This window comes from Monocercomonoides exilis, assembly GCF_001643675.1.
Source record: "Monocercomonoides exilis strain PA203 chromosome Unknown scaffold19-1596985, whole genome shotgun sequence".
Classification (NCBI taxonomy): Eukaryota; Preaxostyla; order Oxymonadida; family Polymastigidae; genus Monocercomonoides; species Monocercomonoides exilis.
The window spans coordinates 784,554-809,587 of record NW_027150564.1 but is presented as its reverse complement, the minus strand read 5'-3'; the positions used below and the strand labels follow the sequence as shown (position 1 = coordinate 809,587).

Genomic DNA, 25,034 nt, shown 5'->3' with positions numbered 1-25,034 from the left:
AGAAGGGTTGTATGCATCATTAGTTAAAGACAAATAACAAAGATCATCAGACGAACTATCCTCTTCAAAGAAATCATATAACGAAGATCAATCTTCTTCATCATTTTCATCAATGGAACATTTTTCATGATTGCTATCAGTGTTATTTGTTTCTTCTGTTTCTTTTTCATTGATTCTGTTTCTCTTTGTTTTTTTTTTTGGTAATTTATCAAGATCATCGGTATCATTCAAAACACATTCTTGATTTGATTTTTCTTCTTCAATTTTTTTCATCTCGTATAATTCATTCATCTTCTTCTTTTATTCTTTTTGAATAGTTTCAATCTCTTTTTCACAATCTTCGAAAGTCTTCAAAAATGTATTCAGTTCTTTTGCATTTACTGTTAATAAATCGCTTAGAAATTTTTGTTGACTTTTGTGAATATTTAATCAATATATAAATTTATATATATATACTTTTTTTTTGTAAATGATCTTCCCCTTTTTGGTATATTTTCTTTCAAGTGAGACTACATACACTCAATTGTTTGAGTATGTATTGTGTGATCGTGTTCATCTTTAAATCGTTCCGAGTGGTTGACACTTTTGAGTTCATATCCTTCTTTTTCTATTCCGCCATATGCTGACCATTTATCAGATTTTAGCTTCTATGTTTTGTCCACGTGCTTTTTCACACATTTCACTAATGTCTCTTCTGTTCTATCCGGATAAAATTCAACTTTCATTTTCTGATCCGTTTCTTTTTCTTTTCTTTCAACGATTCCCCAGAGCCATTGTTGCTCTCTTATTCTTCCAATTCCGTTCTTGTTTTATGTAATTTATGTTTCGTCAAGTTCTACGTTTCTTTCAATTCCTAATTTTTCATTTCGATTCATTTCAATAAATACACAAATTCTTCTCATCAGTTGGTTGAATTTTTATACAGAAAATTTCGAAGTATTTGTTTCGTCAACTGTTTCTTCCACAGAGTGCGTATACCAAAAATGGTAGATTAGGCACATAATATTAAAAGGACTGAGTTTTATTATTTCTAAGATTGAATTTTTATTCCAATAGTACTCTTTTTGACATTTCAATCATCTATACGAATAATTATTCTTCGCTTTCATCCCTTTTTTTAATTTCATTTTTCTTTTGCACAGTGGACAAGTAATTTCTTCACTAATTAATCCTAACTTCTTTAAAGTGTGTAACACATAATCATCATATCCTCCAGAAGCAATAAGAAATTCAGGAAATGTTATCAACGAAGGCTTTCCTTTTTCAGAAATCATTTCCACCGAAATAATCGATAGAAAAAAAATATGAAAAATGAGAATTTTATTATGGGATATGTAATCAATACAAAAAAATCGAAAAAATAAAGTGAAGCTATTTTTTTTTTATTCCGATCGATTTAGGCAATAGAAAATTATGATATTTCACAATTTTAAATTCAAAATTACCAAAACAAAGCAGAAAAAATGGTACAATTCAGACCTATGCCATTCCTTGTTCTCATGTGGATCGTGAAGAAGAATATTGTTGTCATTTAATGAACATTACGTTTCCATTGATGCCTCATCCCAAATAATACATAACACTTTTCTAAATGATCGAGCTATTTATAAATTTTGTTCCATTAGAGAAATTGCATTATGTTCCTCAACGGGCACAAGAAGAGGAAAAAAACAGTGAACATCTTTCCCTTTTGGAGCAAAGATGCAGCGATCACAGTCCAAGCAACACATTGGCATATAACTGAATGTGCAGACAAATAATGGAAAATCACTTTGCATAGAAAAGTTTCACCACTTCCACCTGGTCCATCCAAAAAATGACAATTGCGCACTGTTGAACCTAGAGATGAACTCAGGATTCTTTCTTTGATACTCTCAAACGCCTCCTTTTGTTTTTCATTTAGCAACTGAATATTTCTTGAAGCTAATAATATTTGATCATCTTGTGATAAATCATCAATGCATTTAATGGGTATAGGTCAGGGAGGGGCAGATAACAGATCTTCAAGATTTTTATTTTCGGAACGAAATAAAAAATACGTATCGTAGAAAGCTTTTAAATACGCGGAATTTTCCTCGTCTCCTTTCATCAAATAATCTTCGGACTTGTTCTTTTTGAATTTCTTCCACAACTCCTCTGGATTTACAACATTGTTGAAAATCAGAATTTGTGCGAATACCTTTCGGAGTTGATTTGGCAATCCAACTGAGGGAACTTCTTCCAAACATTGGTCCCAGTTAAAATCTTCTGACAACAAACCTCTGGATGCTGCGGCTTCCTTGAAAGTGTTATGAATGTGGTTGTCGTATGTTTTCAGATACTCATAAGATGTTGGACCTATAACATTCAAAAGCAGCAGACGAAGATAATATCTTTCTTGATCTCTTGGACTGACTGTGTACAACCTTGTGACAATTTTTGATTTGTAGCTTCGATATTTCCAGGAATGAATCTTTTTGTCGAAAATGAATTTGCTTCCAACCTCTGAATATGTCAAAGATCTTGAATTATGGGGATCATCTGAAATGTTCTCTCCATATTTCTTTTGACTCTCAGCTTTCAATTTAAAGAATGCAGTCAGCGTTGAATCTTTGTGTTGTGCCTTTTCCATAGCTTTATATTCTTTTCCCAGACGAAAGAAAACAAACTGCTTGTCAGGAAGATGAACAGCCAAACAAAATATAGTTTGTGACATTCTTTGAATTCATTATTCGAACAACCTCCAACATGCTTTTGGGGATCTGATATATCTCATTTCAATAAAGTTTCTGATTTCGTCTATTTTTTCTGTTTCTCTATTTTCTTATTCATTTTCTGTCTTCACATAATAAGAGATCGTTGAAGATGAATTCAATGTGGATGCGGATTAAGATGGAGAAGTGATTGTTATTGATCCATCTGAACTTAAAGAAATTTATTTGTTCAAAATTTTCATGCGAGCTCTATCTGGACTTTTGTGCACATATTTGTAAAGATATTTCCACTGTTTACAAAGGAACATATATCAACGTTGATATGAGTATTGAACTTTCGAAGCAGGTGGGGATTGTATGTAACGATCCATCTATTATCAATTTCTTTTTTGTTTAAAAAGACCACTTCACCTTTTCTTCTTCTGTATGTAATGAAACCTTGTCTATCCTTGGTTGTTTCTTCACATAATTTGTTTCGGAAAGAGCTTTTGATACTTTCCATCAGCGATTCATTGGGCATTTGGTTTATCTAACCCACATGATCTATGAACCATATGCATCAATACTATTTCTCTCAAATTATTATTTGATCCATCTTCACTGGGAAGGGGAATTTCTGCACATATGCGTTTGTCAATATCCTCTGATGTTATTGGTTTGTTTTGATCATGCAAAGTGAGAAGCAAATGGCAATGCGGTAGTTCACTTTTCTGAAACTCAATTTTATATACATATGCCTTGAGTGAACAGAATGGTATTCCCTTCTTTATGTCTCTCATTAATTCATCGAGCTTGAGTTTGAATACTCTTGCAATTAGATCTGGCCTATCAGCTTGGTGAATGTGCGGCGAAGCGATGTTCTCGATCATTTCAGTCCATTAAGGATTGTACGTGAAAGTCAGAAAGATATCTGGCTTTCCATATTTTGATACAATGCTCATGGAGTCCATATAGAATTGTTTTGATCACCTGGGACTTCCAACAAAGGAGGAAGGAAGTATTATTCTTCTTCCCAACAATATTTTTTGATACAAAGAAGATGAGGAAGAGGATAAAGAGGAAGATGATGAATGAGTATTAACATCGAAAACATTGTTATTTAACGCATCATTCAGTTGATTACAATTACATCGGAAAATTTGATGTTGATGTGTATGATAGTACAAAGTCTTCATTCCTTCTATTCGATGGAAGGAATCCACGATATATTGTTGAAACAGTTTTCCTCCAAGATGAATTGGAGGCCATGAATTTCTGATTGCAATCATGTTGAGTGCATGTGTTCTTATATTTGATCTGAATCTTCTTTTTTTTGTCTTCCATGATCTTTTTTTTCATTTTACTTTCATTATCTGAATAAGATTTGGTATTATCACTTTGTCTCTTGTCTGAAAAACCAACTTCATCATCATTTAATGAATTTTCTTCATTTTTGACTTTCTCCTTTTTATCGTTTTCGAAAACTTCTCCATTTGGAGAGATCAAAGAATAAATAAGTGGATCACACAAAGGATCGTTCATGGCAATAGTTGACAACTTGTCTTTTTCAGCATATATGGTTAATCGCTGCACAGGAGGCAGTCCATCGTCACTGACGAATACTGCAGTAACTTCGTTCGATTGCGGAGCAGCAAACTCTTTCCCAAGTTTTCTGCCTTCTGGATCAAAAGTGAGGCAAACTTTTTTCATTTTTTTTTTTCATTTCCATTGCCTTTTTCCGCTCCTTTGAGTAAACATCATTCATCATTTTATAGCTTTTTGCAAATGGATTGGAATTTCGGAACCATTAAATTTGAGAACAAAACAGATAAAAAGAAACTCGCTTATTATGTGTGTTTCTTTTAGCTTTTCCAGTTGCCTCTCCTGTGTCAAGAATATAAACTTTACCAAACTTTGGATCATTATTATTTAATGAATTCATAGGATAGGCTCTTCTCTTCGTTTCTCCTTTAATAGTGAATTGCATGGAGAAATAATCTGGTGTTTCTGCATAAAAAGAACCGTAAGCAAGAAAACAGTTAATTTTTCTGATGTTTTCAAAAAAAATTGTCACTTTCTGGATGCTCATGATTAAAAAGAGAACGGAGAAAATCTGGAAAGTGACAGATATCGATTGGAGGTTTGTGTAATCCACTCAAACAGTCATTTAAATTAAGATTTTTATTTCTCTTTCTTTGAATCTCTGATTTGAAATGCAGTGCTCCACATATAGGACATACAAATTCCATTGGACCCAAATAAAGAAATATGTTCGAAAGATTGGTTTGTCTTCTGCTGCACAAAATGGAAACTTCATGAATTTCGTGTTTTTCAAAAAAAAAATTTCATTTTAAAAATTGTTATTTGTTATTAATATATATTAACAACGATTTTTGACTTTTTCCATCACTTGAAATGTACACTCTCGTTTGTTTTCATCTTCACAATACAAAGATGATGAACTTTCACTTGTTTTTTTTTTCTTTATCAAAAATAATTTCATCATTATCATGGTCACAAATGGTAATTATTGTTTAATTTTTTTTCACTTTCAACCAAAGACTCCACTTCATTATCTTCTTTTTACTCTGCTTCTTTCATTTCTTCAGAAGGATTCTTTTCATCGTCAACTTTTTCTTCTTCTTTTATTCCTAAATGTTCACTCCAATCATTCAAAAGCTTCTCATCAGTTATCAATTTGCCATTGAAGTCTAATCTGTTTGAATAAGTTGAAGGAAGATATTCAGATGTTTCTGGCAGCTTCATGAGAATCAATCCAGATTCAAAATGAAAAACTCCACTTGTTGCGAAGGATTTTTTAATTACAGCAGATGAGAAAGCGTGATGAATTGCTTGAGGGAGAGCATCCACAAATGCTGTTTTTTTATATGAAGATGTCGACGAAGACGGAGGATCATATTTTGTTTGAAGTTCTGTTTTGAGAACAGCGAAGACTTTTCAGTCAAGCGGCTGGATGTCGTGTGTGAGGAATGAGGAAGCAACGTCGACATTTTCTTTTTGAAATTCTCTTCAGATTGTCGGATCTGCGCGAGAAATGTGTGAGTCGATGAGAAGCAGGCATCAAGAATACTCAAGTGACATGCGCTTTCTGCGGTCGATGATTTCTGGAAGAAGAATTGAAAGTGTTTTCTTTTTGTATTGGTTGCAGCCCATCCAACCACTTCCGTACGGACAGATATCAAGAGTTTGAGATAGGAGCGGCTTCATTTCATCATGAAAGCTCTTGCTAGGCCATAGAATCACAGAAGGAAGAGCAAATCCATCAGCAGCCACAGCAGCAACCAGAGTTGTGTTTGCTATTTTTGGTGGTTCTTTAGGAAATACTGTATTTTCATTTTTCGGATGAACCACGCTCAGTTTTAAAGTGGCTGAAACTCTCATTAATGAATCATCCATATTGAATATTTGTTCATTTTATTATATATGGGATATTATTATGGATTAAATGCATTTTCATTGGTTTTTTATGCCCTCCTCAATAAATGATCCTTTAACTCAAAATATTCTCTAAAATATAAATAAACATTTCATTCAAATACACATATAATATTTGAAGTGTTATTTTGGTATTTTGTGATGAAAAGTCACTGCAGATCAGAAATTTGACCCAAGAAAGTTAATATTTGATACTCCGTAACCATGAAACTTATGAAAAAATAAGAAATTCACAATGACGTTTGTTGGAACAATTCAGACTTTCTATTTCGAGAAAAAACTTTTCGGATTAACATATAATTTATCCAATAATTTGATCAAAATAAAAATTTCTGTTTAGGAATATGAAAAGGTATTATTTAATTGGATTATTTTTTATTGTTGATTCATGAAATTTTCATGGTTTGTTTCGATTCTTTTTCAAATAAATTTTGAGATTTGTTGATAGATCAATTTTTCATTTGGAGATAATATTTCATTGGACATTATGAATTTGAACTTTCAAGAAAGCAATATTTGCCACAAGTTTGATTAAGATGTTAACATGCAAATCATTAGGTCTTTATTCAGCTTTAATATGAATGTTTTTTTTAATTATTAATATTAATTTTTATAATTAAAAAGCTTAACAAATTCTCAACAGACAACAGAGAGCGTAATGTGAAAGATCTTGCAATGAGCGGTTTTGCAACAGATTCATTTGTGTGTAAAGAAGATCTTCTGCTGAGGGTTGTGAAATATCAGAGCGAGACGATATTTGTGTCTTCAGTTGCAGACAATCATGGAGACAGCAAGCTATTTGGAGAGATCAATGCACCTTGCGAGTCGTTGAATATGGGTGTGAAACATATTATTCCATCTCGTTATTCGCAGCTGCTAATCTCAAAGGAAACAATCATCAATGGAGAATGCGAAGCGAAGGATGTGATCATCCGCTCACTTCAATCTCCCACAGCTGCTTTGGTTCATCTGAACTCAACAATTGCCAACGAGGGAAATGTCATCACAACCTCAAAGAAAGTTCGGATTGAGAGATTGAAATCAACTTTTATCAATCGTTTTCATATTCTGGAAGTTCTGTCATTCATGAAGCGAGTGGGCAGCTATCTCTTTCATCTTTTGATTTTTCTTCGGTTGAACAATCAGAAAACATTGAATCTATTGTTCTCAACTCGACATTGTTGAGCATTGCAAAAGGGATTCTACATGTTGACAACTGCTCAGTATTACTCCTTTCATTCAAAAAACCATTTTTTCTGTTTTGTGGGGAAGAGATTTCATTGACAAATATGAAGCTGGAACAGATTGAATCAATAGCTGATATATTTGTGATTGGAAAATGTGGAAGTGTTGTGCTGAATGGAATTGATGCTGATGGAGTGAAATTGTCTGAAGGTTGTGTCATTGTGATAAACGATTTGTCATCAGGAACTGCTTCAATTGGAATATCCTCATTCAACAACTGCTCGAGGAATTCAAAAGGTGCCTCTTCTCTTTTTGCTTCTCCCACTCCTTTTCCTTCACATTCGACTTCGCTTTCTTCTATTTCAACAACCTCTATTTTTCGAGCGTTTTTTTAAGAAATATAATAGAAAATGAATAAATGTTGCATTCTCTATGTTAATTATATTATCATTTTTTTCAAAATAATTTTTGAAAGATAATTAACACAATAAGGAAAAAGAGGAAGAAGAGGATGAAAAAGAAGAAATAGAAAGAGGAGGAAGAGGAGAAGAAGACAAATGAGAAAAGTGTGAGGAACTTGCTGAGCCGTGTTCTATTTGTTTGTTGAATGAGGCAGGCGGAGGGTGGATGTGCGAAGATAAGGGAGAATGTGCCATGTCGAGTGCGAAGCGTAAAGGAGGCGGGAAAGGATGAGAAACAGAGAAAAAAGGGGGAGAGAAGGAAAGGTGTGATAGCGAATGGGAAGAAGAAGAGAAAGAAGAAAAGGAAGAAGAAGAAGAATAAGAAGAAGAAGCATTACAATATATTGGCTCCTCCTTTCTTTTTCTGCCATTCTATAGCCTTGTGAAACAGCTCCACACGCTGCCCGTTCCCCAGAGGCAGCCCTAAGCAGATCGCCCCTTCCACATCGTTCCTCTCCAGCAGCAGCCCCATTAGCTCCACAAGTTACCGCGCCATCCGGAACAGCGCCCGCCCCTCTTCTTTCTTCCACATCTGCGATTGAGCCTCCTCCACATGCTGTTTAAGCCCTACCCCTCCCCCCACCGACTCCCCTGAAAACACATGCACCCTGTCGTCCAGCGCAACTTCAACAGCGCCAGGTTCCGGCTCACCATCTTCATGATCGCGCAGTTCTCAGACGACGTCAGAGGCACCCGCCGGTTTGCTGCATTAAACACATCCGGTAGCAACAAGCTCAACATGAAGATATCATAGCGCTGGCACGCCTTCACCACATATTCGAATGACGGCAAGCAGTACCAAGACAACATGTGCGCATTCCGAAAGATCCCAAGCGACAGCATATGTTGAGTCTGTGGATAGCTATCATACAGAAGAGGCTCCGTCTCAGTATATGCGATGACTCAACAATCCACATCCAATGACAGTGATGGTGCTGAAGATGGTGAAATTGTTGGATTGCCACTGCATATCGCATCTGACTGCATCCTCATCGCATCTTTCCGCTTTACTGCATCAGCCAGGTTGTTATTTTTTAAATACCTCAGAAACACATCGCGTTGACCTCCCCTATCTCCCACTGTGACCCCCTCAAACTCCACAAAAGACATCTTGATCTTCTTCTCCAACTTCTAATCAAGCGCTGTTTGGACGCATTTCCAAAACATCCTGTTCAACATCATCAGGAAATTCTCGCACTCTTCAGCAAGTGGCTTCAACTGAAAACTTTCAAATTTTACTCTACAGTTGTCATGAAAACCATAGCACATCTCTCTTCTTCTTCTCCCGCACCTTCTTTCCAAACATCCATACCTCCTCATATTCCTTTGAAACAACTCCACTCCGAAGATCATAACCCATTGTGCAGCATCGCTCTTTTTCTGCAACTCGCACATCTCCCCCAGCCACATGAACACAGAGTCACCAAGTTCACATCTCAGCACTCACACACTTTCTAACACAAGAATGCATTAACTCAGGTCTGCTGCAATCGATTAATCATATATCCCCCGGATTGTCGGATGCACATGCACCAGCAAAAGCTGCAGTCCTGTCATAAGTGGAGTTAGCTGCCACTTTATCGAAACAGACAACTGCAGCTTGGGATTCATCCTAAGTACATGCACCATTCCGTATGCCAACTGTCCTAGAAACTTCAACGTTGGATCTATTCATCGATCCATCGCTGTCAATCCCACCAATAATGGAAACTGGCAGCCAAAAATGTGCCCGACCAAGATACACTCAGTGATATTATAGTCCACTGCGAAACATTTCGTTCGACCCTGTTTGTCATTTTCTCATTAAGCATATACAGCAGCTTCACTCTCTCTTCTAACATCTCCTTCGTTTACTTCTACTGCTGCTTCTTCAATGCATTTGAATTCTTCTGTCTTTTTATCATTTGATTGAACAGCTCCTTTTACTCTCTGATTGCATGCTCCTTCACTTTCTGCAGCTCCTTCAACATCTTTGTTTCCTTCTCCATCGTATTCATCTTCTGCCACACAGTTGCATCCGCTCCTTCTTCACCTCCTCCACCACCTCTATTGGCCCCGGCAATGTTCTTCTCTGATCTCTCGCTGATAAAAGATCTCGTTCCCCCTCTTCTGCCTCCTCCTCCCCCACTGCCGTTTGCTCCTCCCACAACACTCACCCCGCTACCCACTTTCACAACAACTCCTTTCCCGCGCGTGTCTGGCCAAGCCATAGCAGCTAGACTACCACGATGTTTGAGGAAAACTTCTCCTTGTGCTTTTCACATAGCCCTAACAGCAGAATAAACGAAGCAGAAGACAGAATCATCAATCCACACACAGAAACCAACAAAGAAGTTATAGAAAAAAGAAACCACAACCTTGCAAATCTACCTCTTGGTATCCCAATTCACTGCCTTGCCCTGCTGATTCAGTATCTTCTTCTTCTCAATCCTTTCCACAATCAGCTTCACCTTCTCTTTCATTACAACAGGCTGCTTCTGCGGATCCTTCGCCTCTGCCTTGTGCTTCTCGCTCAGCTGCAAAATCTTCCTCTTTCACATCCAGATGAATTTGCCCCTTTCCTGCAACTGCTCCACCAGCCCACCCATCTTCTTAAATATCCGCTTGTCGAACAGAATCTTTTGCTTCAACATGGGTGATTATTTTAGAAATCATTTTTTTCGAAGAAAATTATCTGTTCAAAATTTATATTTTGAATTTTTGTCAGTGAACGCAGAAAAAAATAACAACGACAAAAAACATCTCTGTCTTTCTTTCACATCAAACTTTTTCTTTCGATTCAAAAAAATGAACAAAACATTTCTACAAAAAAATATTTTTCGAATTCTTAAAATTTTCACAATTATCCACTCCCTAAAAAGAGTTATGATTTCGAAAATAATCACCCACATGATGAATTCAAAATACCTCTTCTTCTTCTCCCTTTTGTTCTCCCTCTTTGCCTCCCTCTTTGCCTCCCTTTTCTCCTTCCTCTGCTTCTTCCCGCTCCTCCAGCACAGCCAGCGCAATCGCTGCTGGTGACAGAACTACATCCTCCATCCTCAGCCCCGCCGCCGACAGCCCCTTCTCCACAATCTCCCCCACTTCACACACTGCAACCCCTCGCCTTATCACTTTATCGTTCTGCTTCACCACCATGCACCTCGACTTCGGAGATTGCGACACCAGCCGCGCTATCGCTGATAGCAGCAGCGAAGGGTCAAACAGATTGGAGATCCACTGGAACAAATTCATATTTTCATCTTCAAAGATCGGCTTGCTCCCCGAATTCGTGCTCACAAACTCTGCAAGAGCAGGAAGCTGCCCCACTGTGGAACAAAAAGCATCTCCGAAAGCTCCTCATCTTAGGTCCGCACATTATCCCCAAACAGCACAGCCCGCCTCGCCGCAACATATCCTCGCAGAGTCTGTTGCATTCTCAGTACGAATATTTGTGATTTTCACACATTTAAGATGCTTCACATACAACAATCCGCATCAGTCTTTCTATGTTGTTTATCGCTGCTACCGACGTGCATGAATCCACCACCACTGACACATCCGAAGGGTCAATTGCAGGCACAGATGTTGATGATGACTTATTATCTTCTTCTATTTTCTTCTCTTTGCTAATCATGTCTGTATGAATCGAGTGTGGAATTAACGTACTGCTCCAGTGAAGAAAATGAAGAAGTTGAAGTGTTCAGTAGACATCATTACAAAGAATACAGGAAGAAGAAAAGAAGGAAAGAAAATGCTTCAACATATGCAAAAGAAAATACATTCACAAGTTGCAAAAGTTGTGAAGATGAAGAGATCTGAAATACAGCAGAAATTGACGCATCTTTTGTAAACATCAACAGGAAACAAAAGCCAAACTGAAAGAAGAAGAACAAGAAGAAGAGTTTCCCATTGAGAAAAGAATTGAAGTTGTTTGTGAAAATGATATTAGCAAAAGCAGTGATAATTCTGATGGACAGAAAGAGAGAAGAAAAAATGAGTTCAACTGGAAAAAAAGAATTCTCAACAAAAGAAAACATATGAGGATAATTGTTTTGAAGTCAATGAATAATGCAAAGAAAAATCCAAAATAATTGAAGTCAAAGAAAAAAAAGAAATACCATTTAAAAAATACAGATGAGACTGAAAGAGAAAACAGAAAAGAAGAAAAGGAAAAAGAGAACAATGAAGTTTTGGAATACAAAGTAAATAAATAAATCAAAATCGAGAAAGAAATTAAATAAGACCAAAACGAAAAAGAGAAGTGATCCAGAAATAGAGATTCCACAAGAAATGGAAAAAGAGCAAAATGGAAAGCAGCATCCGAAAAAAGATCTGATCAAGAGGATTGCTGTGCTGGAGATTGCAGGAATCACACTTGATGGAGAAGTGATCAATGAGCAAATGAAAGGTGTTCTAGCTGTAAAAGACGAGAATCTCAACGTTGAACAGAAAAAGAACCAGGAGCAAACGGAGGCATGCAGCAAGCGAGAGAAGATGGGAATATTCAAGCAGTCAACCAGATTTGAACAAAAAAATAGACAATGTGAACATGTGAATTCCTGAACGAATTGAACATCAGAAACTTTTTAATGAGTATAATCAATTTTTTATTTTCAAAATGTGAAACATTAACTGGTTCTTCTTGAATCAGTTGTTTCGAATGAGATTAAAAAAGTATTTGTTTTTTCTTTTCTTATTTCAATTGAATGTCATTCGTAAAGCTTATAAGGGGATCGATCTTTCTGTGAAAGATATTTTCAACATCAAAGACAGAAAACATACAAATGCAACCAAAACAATACACTCTGAGCAAGTGGTCCAGAAAGCTGTGGGAATATGCCTCCTCAATTTCTGGAGATTACACTTTCAAGTTATTTGAGTATTTCTTTTTTTCATTTCGAAAAATGAAGGAAATCAAAGACTCGTTGTATAAAAAAATCAAATGGTGTATGGAACGTTCCAAAAATAATTGAAATCTTATTGTTCAACCTTTTTTTATTTATGCATGTGCTATTTTCAAGATCAATTTGATGGAGTGATGAATTCTTTGAGTTCAATATTTCCAAAGCTTCAGAATAATATAAAAGTCAAATTACATAAAAATCTGAGCACTTACTGTTCTTTTTCTCCATTGAGAGATTACCATTTTGATATTTCACAGTGACAATTCAATTACGCGAAATATGGATCACTCCTTCATTATTTGGATGAGGAGAGTGATAGTGAAGATAGAAGATGCAAAAAAAGGCGTTATCTCGATGATCAATCACTTGCAAAAGTGAATAGGTTTTTGTTTGAAAACACAGATGAATCCTCAGAGCTCAAAAAAAGAAATAATCAAGTCAGAAAAAGTCTCCATTACTCTGAAGGTCTATAATTTTTTTATTTTCGGTTATTTATTTTGTTTTTTATCTTTCAAAAAAAAGATCTTGACAATGATGATCGTTGGGGCATTTTGAGTGAAAATTGTCTTTCTTCATGTGCTGATGATCAACAAAATGAATATTCCAACGAAGACTGTCAAAATCTCGATGAATCAACTCAGTTATCTGTTCCACACGTTCCACAATTGATTGCAAATGCACAAAAAACTCCTGTATTAGATCCTTGTTCACCATCGAAACCAGTTGGCTTGAAAATTTTAGAAAACAGCTGTTGCTTAGCTGTAGTAATGCAAATGTTTACATCAATGAGCATATTTCATTCGTGGGAATATCAGAAGGAAAAGAAAAATATTCTGTTTTCAACAGTCATCAATATTTACAAATCGATCAATGATCAACAGGATAATATTGAATCTTTCTGGAACGAAAAGTTCTATGAAAAATGGAACAATGAAAATGATATTTTAAAAATGGAAGAGCACGAATCGGATGATGCAATAGAATGGTCACTGAAAATAATACGTAAACAATCTCCTGCAGCCATGAACAATTTGGGTTTTCATTCAACAGATAATATCATTTGCGAAATGTGTGGATATGCATCTTTTGAAATGCCACAAAAAGTTGATATAATCGTTCTGCAAGGTCATTCAATTGAACAGTCATTATATGAGTTTCAAATCCTTCACTCTCAGAGAAAGAACGAAGAATTGAGCTGTCCATTGTGCAGATCGATAGGTGGAGTGATTCAGCAAACTCAATATGCAAACAACTCAGATTTCTTGTTATTTCGATGCAAGAATATTTTTATTTCAACAAATGAACAAAATGATAAAGCCGCTGGATTGAAAAGATCATTATGGATGATTGAAGTTTCAAAAAACGTGCAACACACTGATTAAGATTCAACTCAGAAAGAGAAATACAATCTTCTTTCCATAATTTTGTTCAATCCAACATCCCATCATTACATCTGTATGACATTATCAGATATTGATCAAATCGAAAACAGCAACTAATACAATTTCCGTTGGAAAATATGCAACGATGAAAATGTGGAAGTGGTTAATGATCTTGAAATAAAAAGCAAATATGAAGGGTTGTGCTTAAACGGATGGAAAACAAGTTTTCTATGTTATGTTAAAAGTTCATTTATTCTAATGGAAACTCAAAGACAATTTGGTTATCTCGATTCTTCTTTTGATCACTTCAGCAATGATACAAATATTTCTAACAATGAACCTGAAAACGATAAAAATGATTCTTTGTTTTGTGGAGGAGTGAACAGAATAACTTATAAAACGAAAAAACAACATCACAGTGAATTGGTACAAAAAACAGGAATCAAAATGTCATACTCATATTTCTGCAAGAAAACACAAGGGATCATTTCAAAACCTAGAAACAGAACTGACTTGTGCTCCATTTGTGAAAGAGCTAGATATTTTCTGAAAATATCACAAAATAGGCAACTCAGTGATCAGGAAATAGAAGAGCTGCAATCTATTACCGAACATAAAAAATGGGCAGAATGCCAAAAACAATCATTTGCTGACTCAAGGAGCAAACTGAAAAACGGAGATCTTCTTTTGCTGCTAGACTTCAAAGAGAATTGGCAGCTTCCGCTTTCAAGAAGAGAAGTCAGTAAAGATTTTTACACAAAAAAACAAGTGTCAGACCTGTGCATTATTTCATACACAAAACAAAATAATTCACTTCACAAAACATGTCATCACTTCATTTCGGACTGTTTAACTCATGATTTCAGAAACGTCATTGAATGCTTGCACGTTGTTATCGAAAAACATATATCAGAATCACACCCACTTCAATCAACTCTGACAGTTTTTTCAGACTCTGGTCCTCATTTCAGGAATAAATATTTTTTTAAGTAATTTTCTAAGTGACAGTTAAAATCTACAGCAATTTACATCGATATTTGTAAATTATTTCTCGGAGCAACATGGAAATCCGGAATGCGATGGAGAGTTTGGATCAGATTCTTCCAAATTATCAACAACATGCTTGGAAACTGGAAGTAATGCTTCATCATTTTGTGCCTTTTTGAAACAAATTTTTGATTCTTCGAACAAAAGCACCATTAACGAGAAAATGAATAGACAGTTTCACTTGTGTGCTTCACTTTTTTTCATTATTTAACGTTGAAGTTTTATATTTATTGATTTTGGCTTCAGATACACTCCGTCAACTGAAAAAACTTGGAGTTGGCTGAAAATTCCATCTATGATGATATACTTGTTTTTCAAAAGACAAAACGGTCATATTTTCACAGCATCTCATTCGCAATTGTTGGAAGACAAATGGAAAATCATCAATGATTACAAAAGTGGTAAAGAAAGAATAGTAGGAGAAAGAAAGAAGTTTTAACGAACAAATGCAGATCATTCTAACAGCATGCCCATTAATGACAGAACATTATCTCAAATTAATCAAAGAATGACAATTGAAAAATCAGCAGCCGTTTCACTTCCAAAGAAAACTGCATCAAATTATTGTTCAAGCCCAAATCAAGGCATTCAATTTGAAAAGAAAAAAGAGACCGGAAAAGCACGTTACAAAAATGATACACACATTATTCACCGCTCACGAAGGAATTCTTCTAATATCGATGAGGATTTGATGATTATTGAAACAAAAGAAATATTAAAATCTAACAAAATAAATCTTCCAATTCAGAAATGGATAATCACTCAAACAAACGAAAATGTTGTTAATCTTTGTTGAGACTTTTGTTGTTCAAATTTGTTGGAATATTGTGTTTATTATTTTTGAACTGTTTCCACTATTGTTAATTCATTTTTAAATCTCACGACTATTTTTTTATTACAAAGATTTAAAGTTCTTTTGCATTTAATGATTTTTGTTGTTATTATTTTCTTATTTTTTTTTTTTTTTTGATTTTCTTGACTTCATTGCTTAGCTCTTTGCAGTCTAGTCGGTTCCAAAAAAAATGTTCATAAAACATTAAGGGGTTGGGATTCCCGGAATTTTGACTCCCAGGATGAAGTTATTATACATCTAATTTTTTTGAAAAGAACAGCTATTTTTGTTTTGAAATATTATGAATTAGTTCCAATTGTGGAAACGTTTCAAACATTTTTCACATTCTTTTTAATCATTTTCACCTTTTTTGAACATCAAAGTACTATTATTTATAACTTTTAAAAATTTTTCGGAATGTTAAAGTTTGTATTGAGAATTATTTGTTTTTTGTATGGAAGAATAAAAAAATCAAACATTATTATCATTAATATATTTATGATGAAGAATTTTTTCATCACAAGAATAACAATAACTATTTCCCACAACTAAATTTAATTTTTTGGTGATAAAAAACAAGGGCATAAAAATTTTGATTTTTCGTATTTCGTCCCATATGTCTAAATTTTTTTGAAAAGATCCTTCTGTATAATTTTCAAACAGAATAAAAATTTCATATTTCGATCAAATTTCTGTTTTCACTCACGAAATCACAACTTAACGGATAAAACAACGTTGCCAAGGACTTGTTTCAATGGCAGCAAAATTTTGTGAGTGGAAACAAAAATTTGATCGAAAAATGAAATTTTTATTCAATTTGAAAATTAAACAAAAGGAACTTTTCATAAAAATTTAGACATATATATTCATGTGAATCGTCGAGCAATGAATACTAGGGCTGCAGAATACTTTGGCCCGACACCGAAAGGTTATAATCATCCAAATTTTTTGAGAGTGCTTCTTTTCAACTTTGGATAGCACTTCACAAAGTATTAGGCTGTGGTTATTGAAACATTTTCATAAAGCGAGTTTTTGTCATTTGAAACGTTTCATAAATTTTTCCTTTATATTTGTTTTTGTGAATTTCTGATTGTAAAAGAGGAACAAACCAGTTCACAACTTTCAGGTAAGGAAAACAGCTTCCAGATCTCGATTCAATGATAATTTCTTCCAGTACAATTTGTTCTTTGTCTCATATCACAAATTACGGTCTTCCAACTTTTGAGACCAGCCTTTTGCTTCTCTGCGCCCGAACATCATTTTTAACCCTTTTGAGTGTAAACTCCATAAAGTTTATAGCGTCTGTAATCCTGACAACTCCATCAACCACAATGCTCGCCATCCATTCCAGCCGATTGTCTATCCTTTTATCATCGAAAAATTTCATTGCAGCACGAAATTTCCTTTGTCCAGCAATTCTCTTTTGTTCCACAGCGATTTTCATTTTTTTATTATGGTTATGATCTTAAATCCAATTTATTACCTTATTAATTTAAATTTTCTATTTTCGTTGAAATTAAATTTTAATTCACATTCAAAACGAAGTTAAATGGTTTAACACCCCTTGTTTCCCACATATTTATTTATTATTTTCGATGGAAGGGATTAACCCCCCCATCTCCCCCACATTGGAAATAGGCTTCGTATTCAAATGTAATTATCCCAATTTTCAGGGTTTGCTTATATACTGATAATGTTTACAATTATATAAAAAGTGGGAATTTCAATTTTCTATATAAAAATTTATGCACCGTTAAAAAAAAAGGTACCTATAAATAACTGAACCTATCAATTTGGAATTAATGAAAGAAGAAGTTTTCTGAAAAGACAAAAATAATGAGATTTTCAATCGAATTGCACATGTCATTCATGTTTTGTATGAAAAATTTTTCAATTTCGAAATTGAATTGAGGATTTTCGAAATAGAATTATTTTTGGTGTGTTAGGAAATAAAAAATCAAAAAAATGTTCTTCGAATCAAAAGAAATGTGGAAGTGTTTGTTTCAATCATCATCATCATCAAAAAAGAAAGAAAGAAAGAAAGAAAGAAAGAAAGAAAGAAAGAAAGAAAAGAAAAGAAAAGAAAAGAAAAGAAAAGAAAAGAAAAGAAAAGAAAAGAAAAGAAAAGAAAAGAAAAGAAAAGAAAAGAAAAGAAAAAAAATATTGATGGTGAATATTAAAAATTGGTAAATATCATTCAAAAATAGTTCTTATGAGTTGGCAACTGGAATGAATAGGAGAATAACATAGTTAAAATGCTTTTCGAAATCGTAAAATTCTACAAATCAAATATGGTTCATCTCTCCCCTCTGTTCTTCTCTTTCTTTTTGATTATCCTCAAAATTATTGGGTGAAATGTCTTGCTTATTTTTGCTAGCCAATGAATCAATATGATGAAATAGAAATTTCCTCTTCTTTAACAAATTGAAAGGAAAAAAAAATATTGAAAATAATTCACACGAAATTTTCCATAACCATGTTTTCTCAAATATTACTCCTTTTCGAAAACTTTTGTGTATGATCCGATGCTGCTTTCTTATACAATTCAAAATTCTCCTTCATTTGCATTGCCTATTGCAAGAATATTTCACAGGCAAAAAATAAATTTGAAGTAAAAATATCAAATATCTCTAATTTTTTGTTGTAAATTCTTTTTTTAATTCAAACAATCTCTGGCATCAGAGGATCTTCTGCATTTGGGGTTGCCATCAATGATCGTAACGATAACAATATAGTGCTTATGTTTTGGCAAGGTGTCCACGTTCCTTTTGGAGAAGTTGAAAGGATGTCCAAGCAGATATTCCCACTTGCATCAATATTTGGATGATATATCGGAGTTAAAAACCGTACAACTGGAGGTGAAAATGGATAAGTTTCTGGAAATTTCATATTGATTTGAAATCTTCCTCCCTCGTATGGACTTCCTTCTGGACCCTTCAAAAAATTAATCTCTAAAAAATGAGCATTGTGACTGCAAAACAACCTCAACAAATCCGTGAACTTCTAATAATTTATCATCAGCTGCCCATGCTGCACATCCAGGAGGAGGATGGGCTCCGACTATTTGAAGTTCTTTTTTCAGTCGACTTAACATAATTTGTGATGGGAATCTCATTTTAATTGGGACGAAATTTTTTGCTTTTAGAATTTTGTTCCATTCTTCTCAAACAAATATTTTTCTCGGTTTTAGAATTTTTCTGTATTTTTCTTATCATGAGAATGAAAGATTTCTCATGATAAGGTTGTGGAAAAAGTTTGGAACAAATCGTTGTTTTTTTCAAAAAAGAAAAAATTTTGCCCCAATTCTTGTTTATCAAAAAATTCGCATGCACTTATAAATTGCAAATATGTGCTTACAACACACTTTTTAATTTTAAAATCCACGAGAAATATCATATTTTGTTGTTAAAATTTAATATCAAAAAAAATAAAAAAAATAAAAAAAAATAAAAAAAATAAAAAATAAAAATAAAAGATCCTATATGAAGGTATTAGAGAAAAAAGAAATGATTGTTTTATCTTCAAGAAAATCTTTTAAAAATTGTTTTCAATGAACTCCAAGTTTCATTTTGAATTGGTTTGCCATATCTTTCATTTGAGCACCTCCTTTTGTTCGAAGAAAGTTAAGCGCAGCAACAAGTTGTTGCAAATTCTCGTACATTTTCATATCGTCCATTGCACGAGGAGCATCAAGCATCTGACATCAAGCAAGTCAAGCATCATTTAAAGAAAAATATGTTAATCGTTTTTCAAAAGAATTAATTTTTCATATCAGAAAAGTTAAAGTTGAAAAAAATGATTCTTTATCTTTGAAAAAAAGATAAGCACACCTTGTATAAGCAAGAGCACACGACTCTATAAAATCTCTTTTTTCTCGTCTCCTTTGGATCTGGATCTGCATCAAGTTCTGCTTTTGTAACTGACAGAGATGTGCAGAGAACACGAATGATGCCTATTTGCACAGCATGTTTCGTGTCTTCGTTCAGAAGAAGCAGCAAAGCCCCAGAAATCTGTTGAGGAAATGAGTTGAGGGAAAAAAGTAAAAAAAAAAAAATATTGATAAACAGATTATAAAGAAGATAAATTACAACTTTGGTAAAATAGTTGATTTTGTGGCAAACCTTCTCAACAACATCCACTTGATCGCTGTAATTATTCACAATCTGAGCAATCTTCTGGAACACTCCCTCTGCAATAGCCATCTGCCGCACCTCTTCCTCAGCACAGAGCGACCACAGAAGAGACGAGCACATTGTGAGGATTGGAATGGACTGAGGCTGCCCTCTCACCACTTCACATCTCAACTGGTGCAAAATGCGGTGTATTGTCATTCCTTCATCGTCTCCCCATTCATTCGCCTTCGCAGCATTTGATGCCCCTCCACCCATCCCCATCCCCATCCCCATCTCAGCCCCCATCATCATCCCCATCCCGCCTTCTCCTGCCTCCTCTTCCTCCTTTTGTGTGATCATTGCTATGCTGAGTCTCCTCTCTGTGGTGTCTGCACAGTTCTTCAGCAGCTGTGCCACACCCACAATTATCATCTCACTCCTTCCCACAAGCAGCGACGACAGCGTCCGCACAAACCTCGGCTGTACCAACACCTCTTTGGCCTTTGCATAGTCGTGCGTGAGGTTTGTCAGTGCTCTCAGGAAAGAGTATGCAATCGTGTCGTCAATCAGATGCAGAAGTGGCGTTCCTGGTGGTGGCTGCACAACTGTCAGCTGCGGCTCGTCAGATGCAAAAGAAGAAGATGAGCTCGATGAAGCTGAAGAGCCATCAGACAAAGAAGAAGATTTCGGTAGAAGAGAACGTGATGACGAGGATGAACTTGCTGGAGTGCCTTTGGAAGAAGATTCAGCCCTGTTTGTCAGCGGTGTGGCAGCACCACTTCCACTTCCACTTCCTCCTCCTCCTTCGCTTCCCAAATCAAAGTTCATCATCATCATCATCATTCTGTCGTTGATAGCTCCGTCTGTCCTCATTTCTGTTCCTTTCGATCCAAATCCACCACCAGCAGCGCCTGCCATATGCCTCCTCATCGCTGATTCTGCTCCTTCTCCTCCCCCTCCGTGTCTTCGTGACTGTCTCAGTGTGCCATCTCCTCTGCCGTGTATGAGCTCCTCTTCTTCAGCTGTCTCAGCAAGGCCTGCAGTGACAATAGACACCATCACATCCAACCCTCCTTCATCAATCACCATCTGCCTGTTGACTGGATTCAGTGAGATCTTCGCCAGCTGCTCAGCAACAAAGAAAAGCAACGGTGTGTTAATGACAGGAGATGGCGTGGCTGATGCAGAAGAAGATGAAGAAGCAAAAGAAGCAGTAGAAGGAGCACGAGAGTGATGTGAAGAATAAGAAGGGGCGATAGATGAACCAGAAGTGATTGAAGAGGATGGATCATTCGATTTGTTGTCTCCCTTTTGAAGAGCACTTATCATTTGCTGAGTGGCTTCTCTTGTCTTCTGCCTGACAACAGCCAACGCTCTCTTTGCGAGGAAGATCAGGAAGATGATATATGCACGATGCACAGCAGGCACAGCAGTTGATGAAGCAGCCGCTGAAGAAGAAGCAGAAGCTGATGAAGCAGCTGATGAAGCAGCTGCAGAAGCAGAAGAAGAAGAAGCAGCAGAACTTTGTGTTGCATTTTGTCCAGCAGCAGGAGACGTTGCTGAAGCAGACGCAGAAGTCGGCTTTTCAGGTGGAGGCGGAGGCATTGCAGAGCCAAAGTCCACTGGAGACAGGATCTGCTGGATGTATCCCATCTGCAGTAGTGGCAGTACAGCGTCTTCGTTTATCAAGCACTTTTCGGGTGCCACGTCTGTTGCCAGGAAAGAAGTGATTGGGGCATCGATGTCGAATGGCAGGTCAGCACGGCGGAGGTGCATCAGAAAGTGGAGCAGGCGATGTGCTGATTTGGCTCCCTGTGCTTTGTACTTCTCGTCTGGAATGGGGGGAAAGTTGAGCATTCCGGTGGAGTTGTAGAAGGAGTTGGTGACCGTCGACGAAGAAGACGGCTCAGCTGCTGCTGCTGCCATCGATGCTGCATAGGAATACTCAGAGAATTGAGAGACAGTCGCTGTTTGTGGGACAAGCGTGAATGGTGATGTGGACAGCGCAATCTCAGCGAGATCGAGAAGAGAAAGACCAGAATGATCTAAATGCAGCAAATAGATAGACAATTGTTAGTTAATGGATGATAATAAATAACATCACGTGTACAAAAATGTTAAAAAATATTAGCAAGATCATATCAATTTAATTAATTAAAAATAAATATTGTTCAAACCCTGTTCCATCAAATATGTTGCATACTTTGCCACTCTGTCCATCCACAAATTCTCCTTCTCCTGTGCGCTGAGTCCAACACAGAATTCGATCTCTTCTTCGAACATTCCATTTTTCAGTCCTTCCACCCACGGCGATGGCTCAGGCACAACAGGCTCTCCTTTCCCAGCAGCATTTCTGTCTGATCCATCTCGCCTGCCAAAAGACGATGAGCTCTTTTCGTTTGCTGTTGGGAATGCTGGCACAACAGACGTCGCAATTGGAGAAGAGAAGAGAGCACCACGTGGGCCACCTGGGACAGATTTGAGGAAGGAAAGGCAGTCGAATGGAGACTTTAAGTGCGAAAAGGGTGGGAAAGGAAACGGAGTAGTTGCCTGCTGAGAGAGTGCAGATGCTGTTGCTGCCTTTGAGGAAGATGGGTCAGTGCCCATGGCATTCAGAAGAGGGGCAGAAGGAACGGGGCCTTTTCCGCTCGATTCAGAAAAAGAAAAGGAACTTTCAGGAACTCTTTCAAGAAGCGTCTCGAGTGGAGTGGTGCGATCGGGGCGGACAAATTGTGGAGAGAGGAAGGCGCTCTTTTGAGCAATGGCATGGGCATCTTGTTTGTAATGATAGAGCTCATTGCGCATACTTAAAAATAAAAAGTATGAAGAATATAGCACATTCATAGAAATAGAATAAAATAACAGATATTACATAATAATCATAAGCATAATCATCATTTTTGCATACGTTCTCAGAAAATGCTTAACAGGGTCCTTTGCAGAAGGTGTGATTGAAAGCGCTGTTTCGAACCAGAAGAAGCCAGACGGCTGCAGCGGAAGCCAATCAATTCTCGAGTGCACAAACAGCTCGTCGTAGAAAAATCCGCTCTGTCGCATTGGAGAGACAGTATCGACAATCTGCTCAGACACCTTCAAAAAGGGCTGCATCTGAATAGGCATGTCTGGTGCCCCCATTCCCAAGCCAGGTGTCATTGGAGTGCCCCATGGGAGAGGTGCAGGAGAGGAAGAGCCAAAGGCAGAGGCTGTGCGGATCATGGGCGTTGGGGCAGGCGCAGCATATGAAGAAGAAGGGCTGGAAGAATAAAGAGAGTTGGAATAATCCTGCGAAGGATACATTTTATAGAATTGAAAAGGCAAAGGCAGATTAGAGGGAATATGAAACAAGCAAAAGTTATAAATAAGTATTTTTATAAAAGTTCATTAGAAAAGATGCAAACAGCTTGTGCAGAAGCAGCAATGGTTGGATTGATCACCATTCTCTTTCCTTCTTCTCCATATGAAAGAATCACAAAGTCCTGACACACATTTCCATATGGAGGGAAAAATGAGCGCCGGCAATAGACAATCCCAACATCACGATCGTCTGTAGCCATGTGACACTGTAATAAAATTATGTTTGAAGAAAACAACAAAGAAGTTGGTATGAAATGATTGTTTCAGATTAAAAATATACATATGCAACATAAACATCATATAAGTATGATTGAGTTATAAGAACACAGAAAAAAATTACTAACCTCCCAAATAGCCCATGATGATGGATCTCCCTGCAGATTCTGCTTCTTTCTGTAGTCGTGCGTGAACACAATCGACCCTTCTGTATTCATTTTCGCAGACAAATCGATCAGGTGCGACTCCACTGCAGACCGCAGCCTCGATGCTGGAAGCATGTTTGTGCAGTGTTGTGGTGGATGCACCCAAATTTCGAGTGTCACTCCGCTGAAAGCTGCCCTCCCGCCAGAATACATCGCCCCACTTGCATCGACTTGTGCAGAAGGTGCTTTCAGCACAATGCCGGCACACTGGCTTGAGGAATTCCAGCTAGTCCTTGGCTTTGAATAGCGCGATGGACGGGCATCATCACTGACAACAGCCACTCCTGTTATTCCAGAGCTGTTTGCTGGCAAATTAGATGCAGGGAATTGCGAATTTGCTTGCATGGGTCCTTGAATGTTTGAGGCTTCCTGCTTTTCAGTTGGGTGAAGTGAGCGAATTGCTAAATATGGTGAAATGTTTGCACTTGAAATTCCAATTCCGACTCCGTATGGGATCATCTTTTCAAAAAAATAAATACATGTTATTAAAAATTATAAAAAATATTGGAAAAAAAAAGAGATTACAAACGAGAGCAGGAGCAGAATTTAACACAAGGAATTGAGGAACAAATTCAACAGGAACATAAAATGAAAATCCAGCAAGTGTAAGTTTATTTACTCTAAATTAATTTGAAAGTCAAATTGAAAGAAAAGAAAGAAATAACAAAAATAAACCCTCGTGGTATAACAGGCAAAGGAGCAGGGCTGACAATTTTTTTATCGTTTTTTAATGCTTTTGTCCTTATGTTGATGGGAACAGTTCTTCTTAGAGTTGTCATTCTTTCGGTTTTCCACCGTATTTCAAGTTCTGCTATTATTCCTTCTCGTGCGTGCGATGAGAAAAATACGGATGGGCTTCCAATTCTCTTTATTTTGAATAATTTTGGATCAGAAGAATCCAAAACAATCCCTCGAATCATTTCATATGGAATCTAAATCAAAAAATTATTATTCACTTTATACGCAAAGCATTAAATATAACAAAAAAGGAAACATTTATCACGATTGGATTTATATCCAAAGATACAGTTGAAATAGCAGTTTTTGTTAGACAAAAATATCCCTTTAAGCCTTCATAGTGAACAAGTGAAACATATGTAGGTTCATCACCAATGATTTTTTCCAAGCCATTGGGATATGTCATATGAAATAGTTTCCGTTTAAAGCACTGTTTTTAACCAACGAAAACTTTGTTGAAATACAATAAGGGTTTAGCGATCAAATT

The 25,034-nt window shown here is 36.3% G+C and overlaps 7 protein-coding genes across 7 annotated transcripts; 2 read left to right on the top strand and 5 right to left on the bottom strand.

Annotated features, from left to right (window-relative positions):
- Positions 1–5,753: 5,753 nt before the first annotated feature.
- MONOS_3336 (uncharacterized protein) lies at positions 5,754–6,074 on the bottom strand (the record flags this gene model as incomplete). The annotated part of the gene is made up of 1 exon (XM_067873329.1): positions 5,754–6,074. The coding sequence occupies one exon, from the start codon at positions 6,072–6,074 to the stop codon at positions 5,754–5,756; it is 321 nt and encodes a 106-aa protein (XP_067728495.1).
- A 453-nt stretch (positions 6,075–6,527) lies between these two features.
- On the top strand, positions 6,528–8,338 carry MONOS_3335 (uncharacterized protein; the record flags this gene model as incomplete). Its single annotated transcript, XM_067873328.1, has 3 exons — positions 6,528–6,530; positions 6,753–7,148; positions 8,153–8,338. 3 exons carry the CDS (start codon positions 6,528–6,530, stop codon positions 8,336–8,338), a joined length of 585 nt encoding a protein of 194 aa, XP_067728494.1.
- A 1,358-nt stretch (positions 8,339–9,696) lies between these two features.
- Positions 9,697–9,984, bottom strand: MONOS_3334 (uncharacterized protein; the record flags this gene model as incomplete). The annotated part of the gene is made up of 1 exon (XM_067873327.1): positions 9,697–9,984. One exon carries the CDS (start codon positions 9,982–9,984, stop codon positions 9,697–9,699), a length of 288 nt encoding a protein of 95 aa, XP_067728493.1.
- Positions 9,985–10,672: 688 nt separating this feature from the next.
- Positions 10,673–11,390, bottom strand: MONOS_3333 (uncharacterized protein; the record flags this gene model as incomplete). Its single annotated transcript, XM_067873326.1, has 2 exons — positions 10,673–10,993; positions 11,241–11,390. 2 exons carry the CDS (start codon positions 11,388–11,390, stop codon positions 10,673–10,675), a joined length of 471 nt encoding a protein of 156 aa, XP_067728492.1.
- A 656-nt stretch (positions 11,391–12,046) lies between these two features.
- On the top strand, positions 12,047–12,319 carry MONOS_3332 (uncharacterized protein; the record flags this gene model as incomplete). The annotated part of the gene is made up of 1 exon (XM_067873325.1): positions 12,047–12,319. One exon carries the CDS (start codon positions 12,047–12,049, stop codon positions 12,317–12,319), a length of 273 nt encoding a protein of 90 aa, XP_067728491.1.
- A 6,086-nt stretch (positions 12,320–18,405) lies between these two features.
- Positions 18,406–19,015, bottom strand: MONOS_3331 (putative ubiquitin-conjugating enzyme E2 T; the record flags this gene model as incomplete). Its single annotated transcript, XM_067873324.1, has 3 exons — positions 18,406–18,492; positions 18,589–18,855; positions 18,905–19,015. The coding sequence occupies 3 exons, from the start codon at positions 19,013–19,015 to the stop codon at positions 18,406–18,408; spliced, it is 465 nt and encodes a 154-aa protein (XP_067728490.1).
- Positions 19,016–19,353: 338 nt separating this feature from the next.
- On the bottom strand, positions 19,354–24,953 carry MONOS_3330 (uncharacterized protein; the record flags this gene model as incomplete). Its single annotated transcript, XM_067873323.1, has 10 exons — positions 19,354–19,618; positions 19,752–19,931; positions 20,043–22,078; positions 22,211–22,839; positions 22,942–23,315; positions 23,432–23,593; positions 23,732–24,268; positions 24,339–24,429; positions 24,485–24,741; positions 24,804–24,953. The coding sequence occupies 10 exons, from the start codon at positions 24,951–24,953 to the stop codon at positions 19,469–19,471; spliced, it is 4,566 nt and encodes a 1,521-aa protein (XP_067728489.1). The 3' UTR covers positions 19,354–19,468.
- Positions 24,954–25,034: the final 81 nt, after the last annotated feature.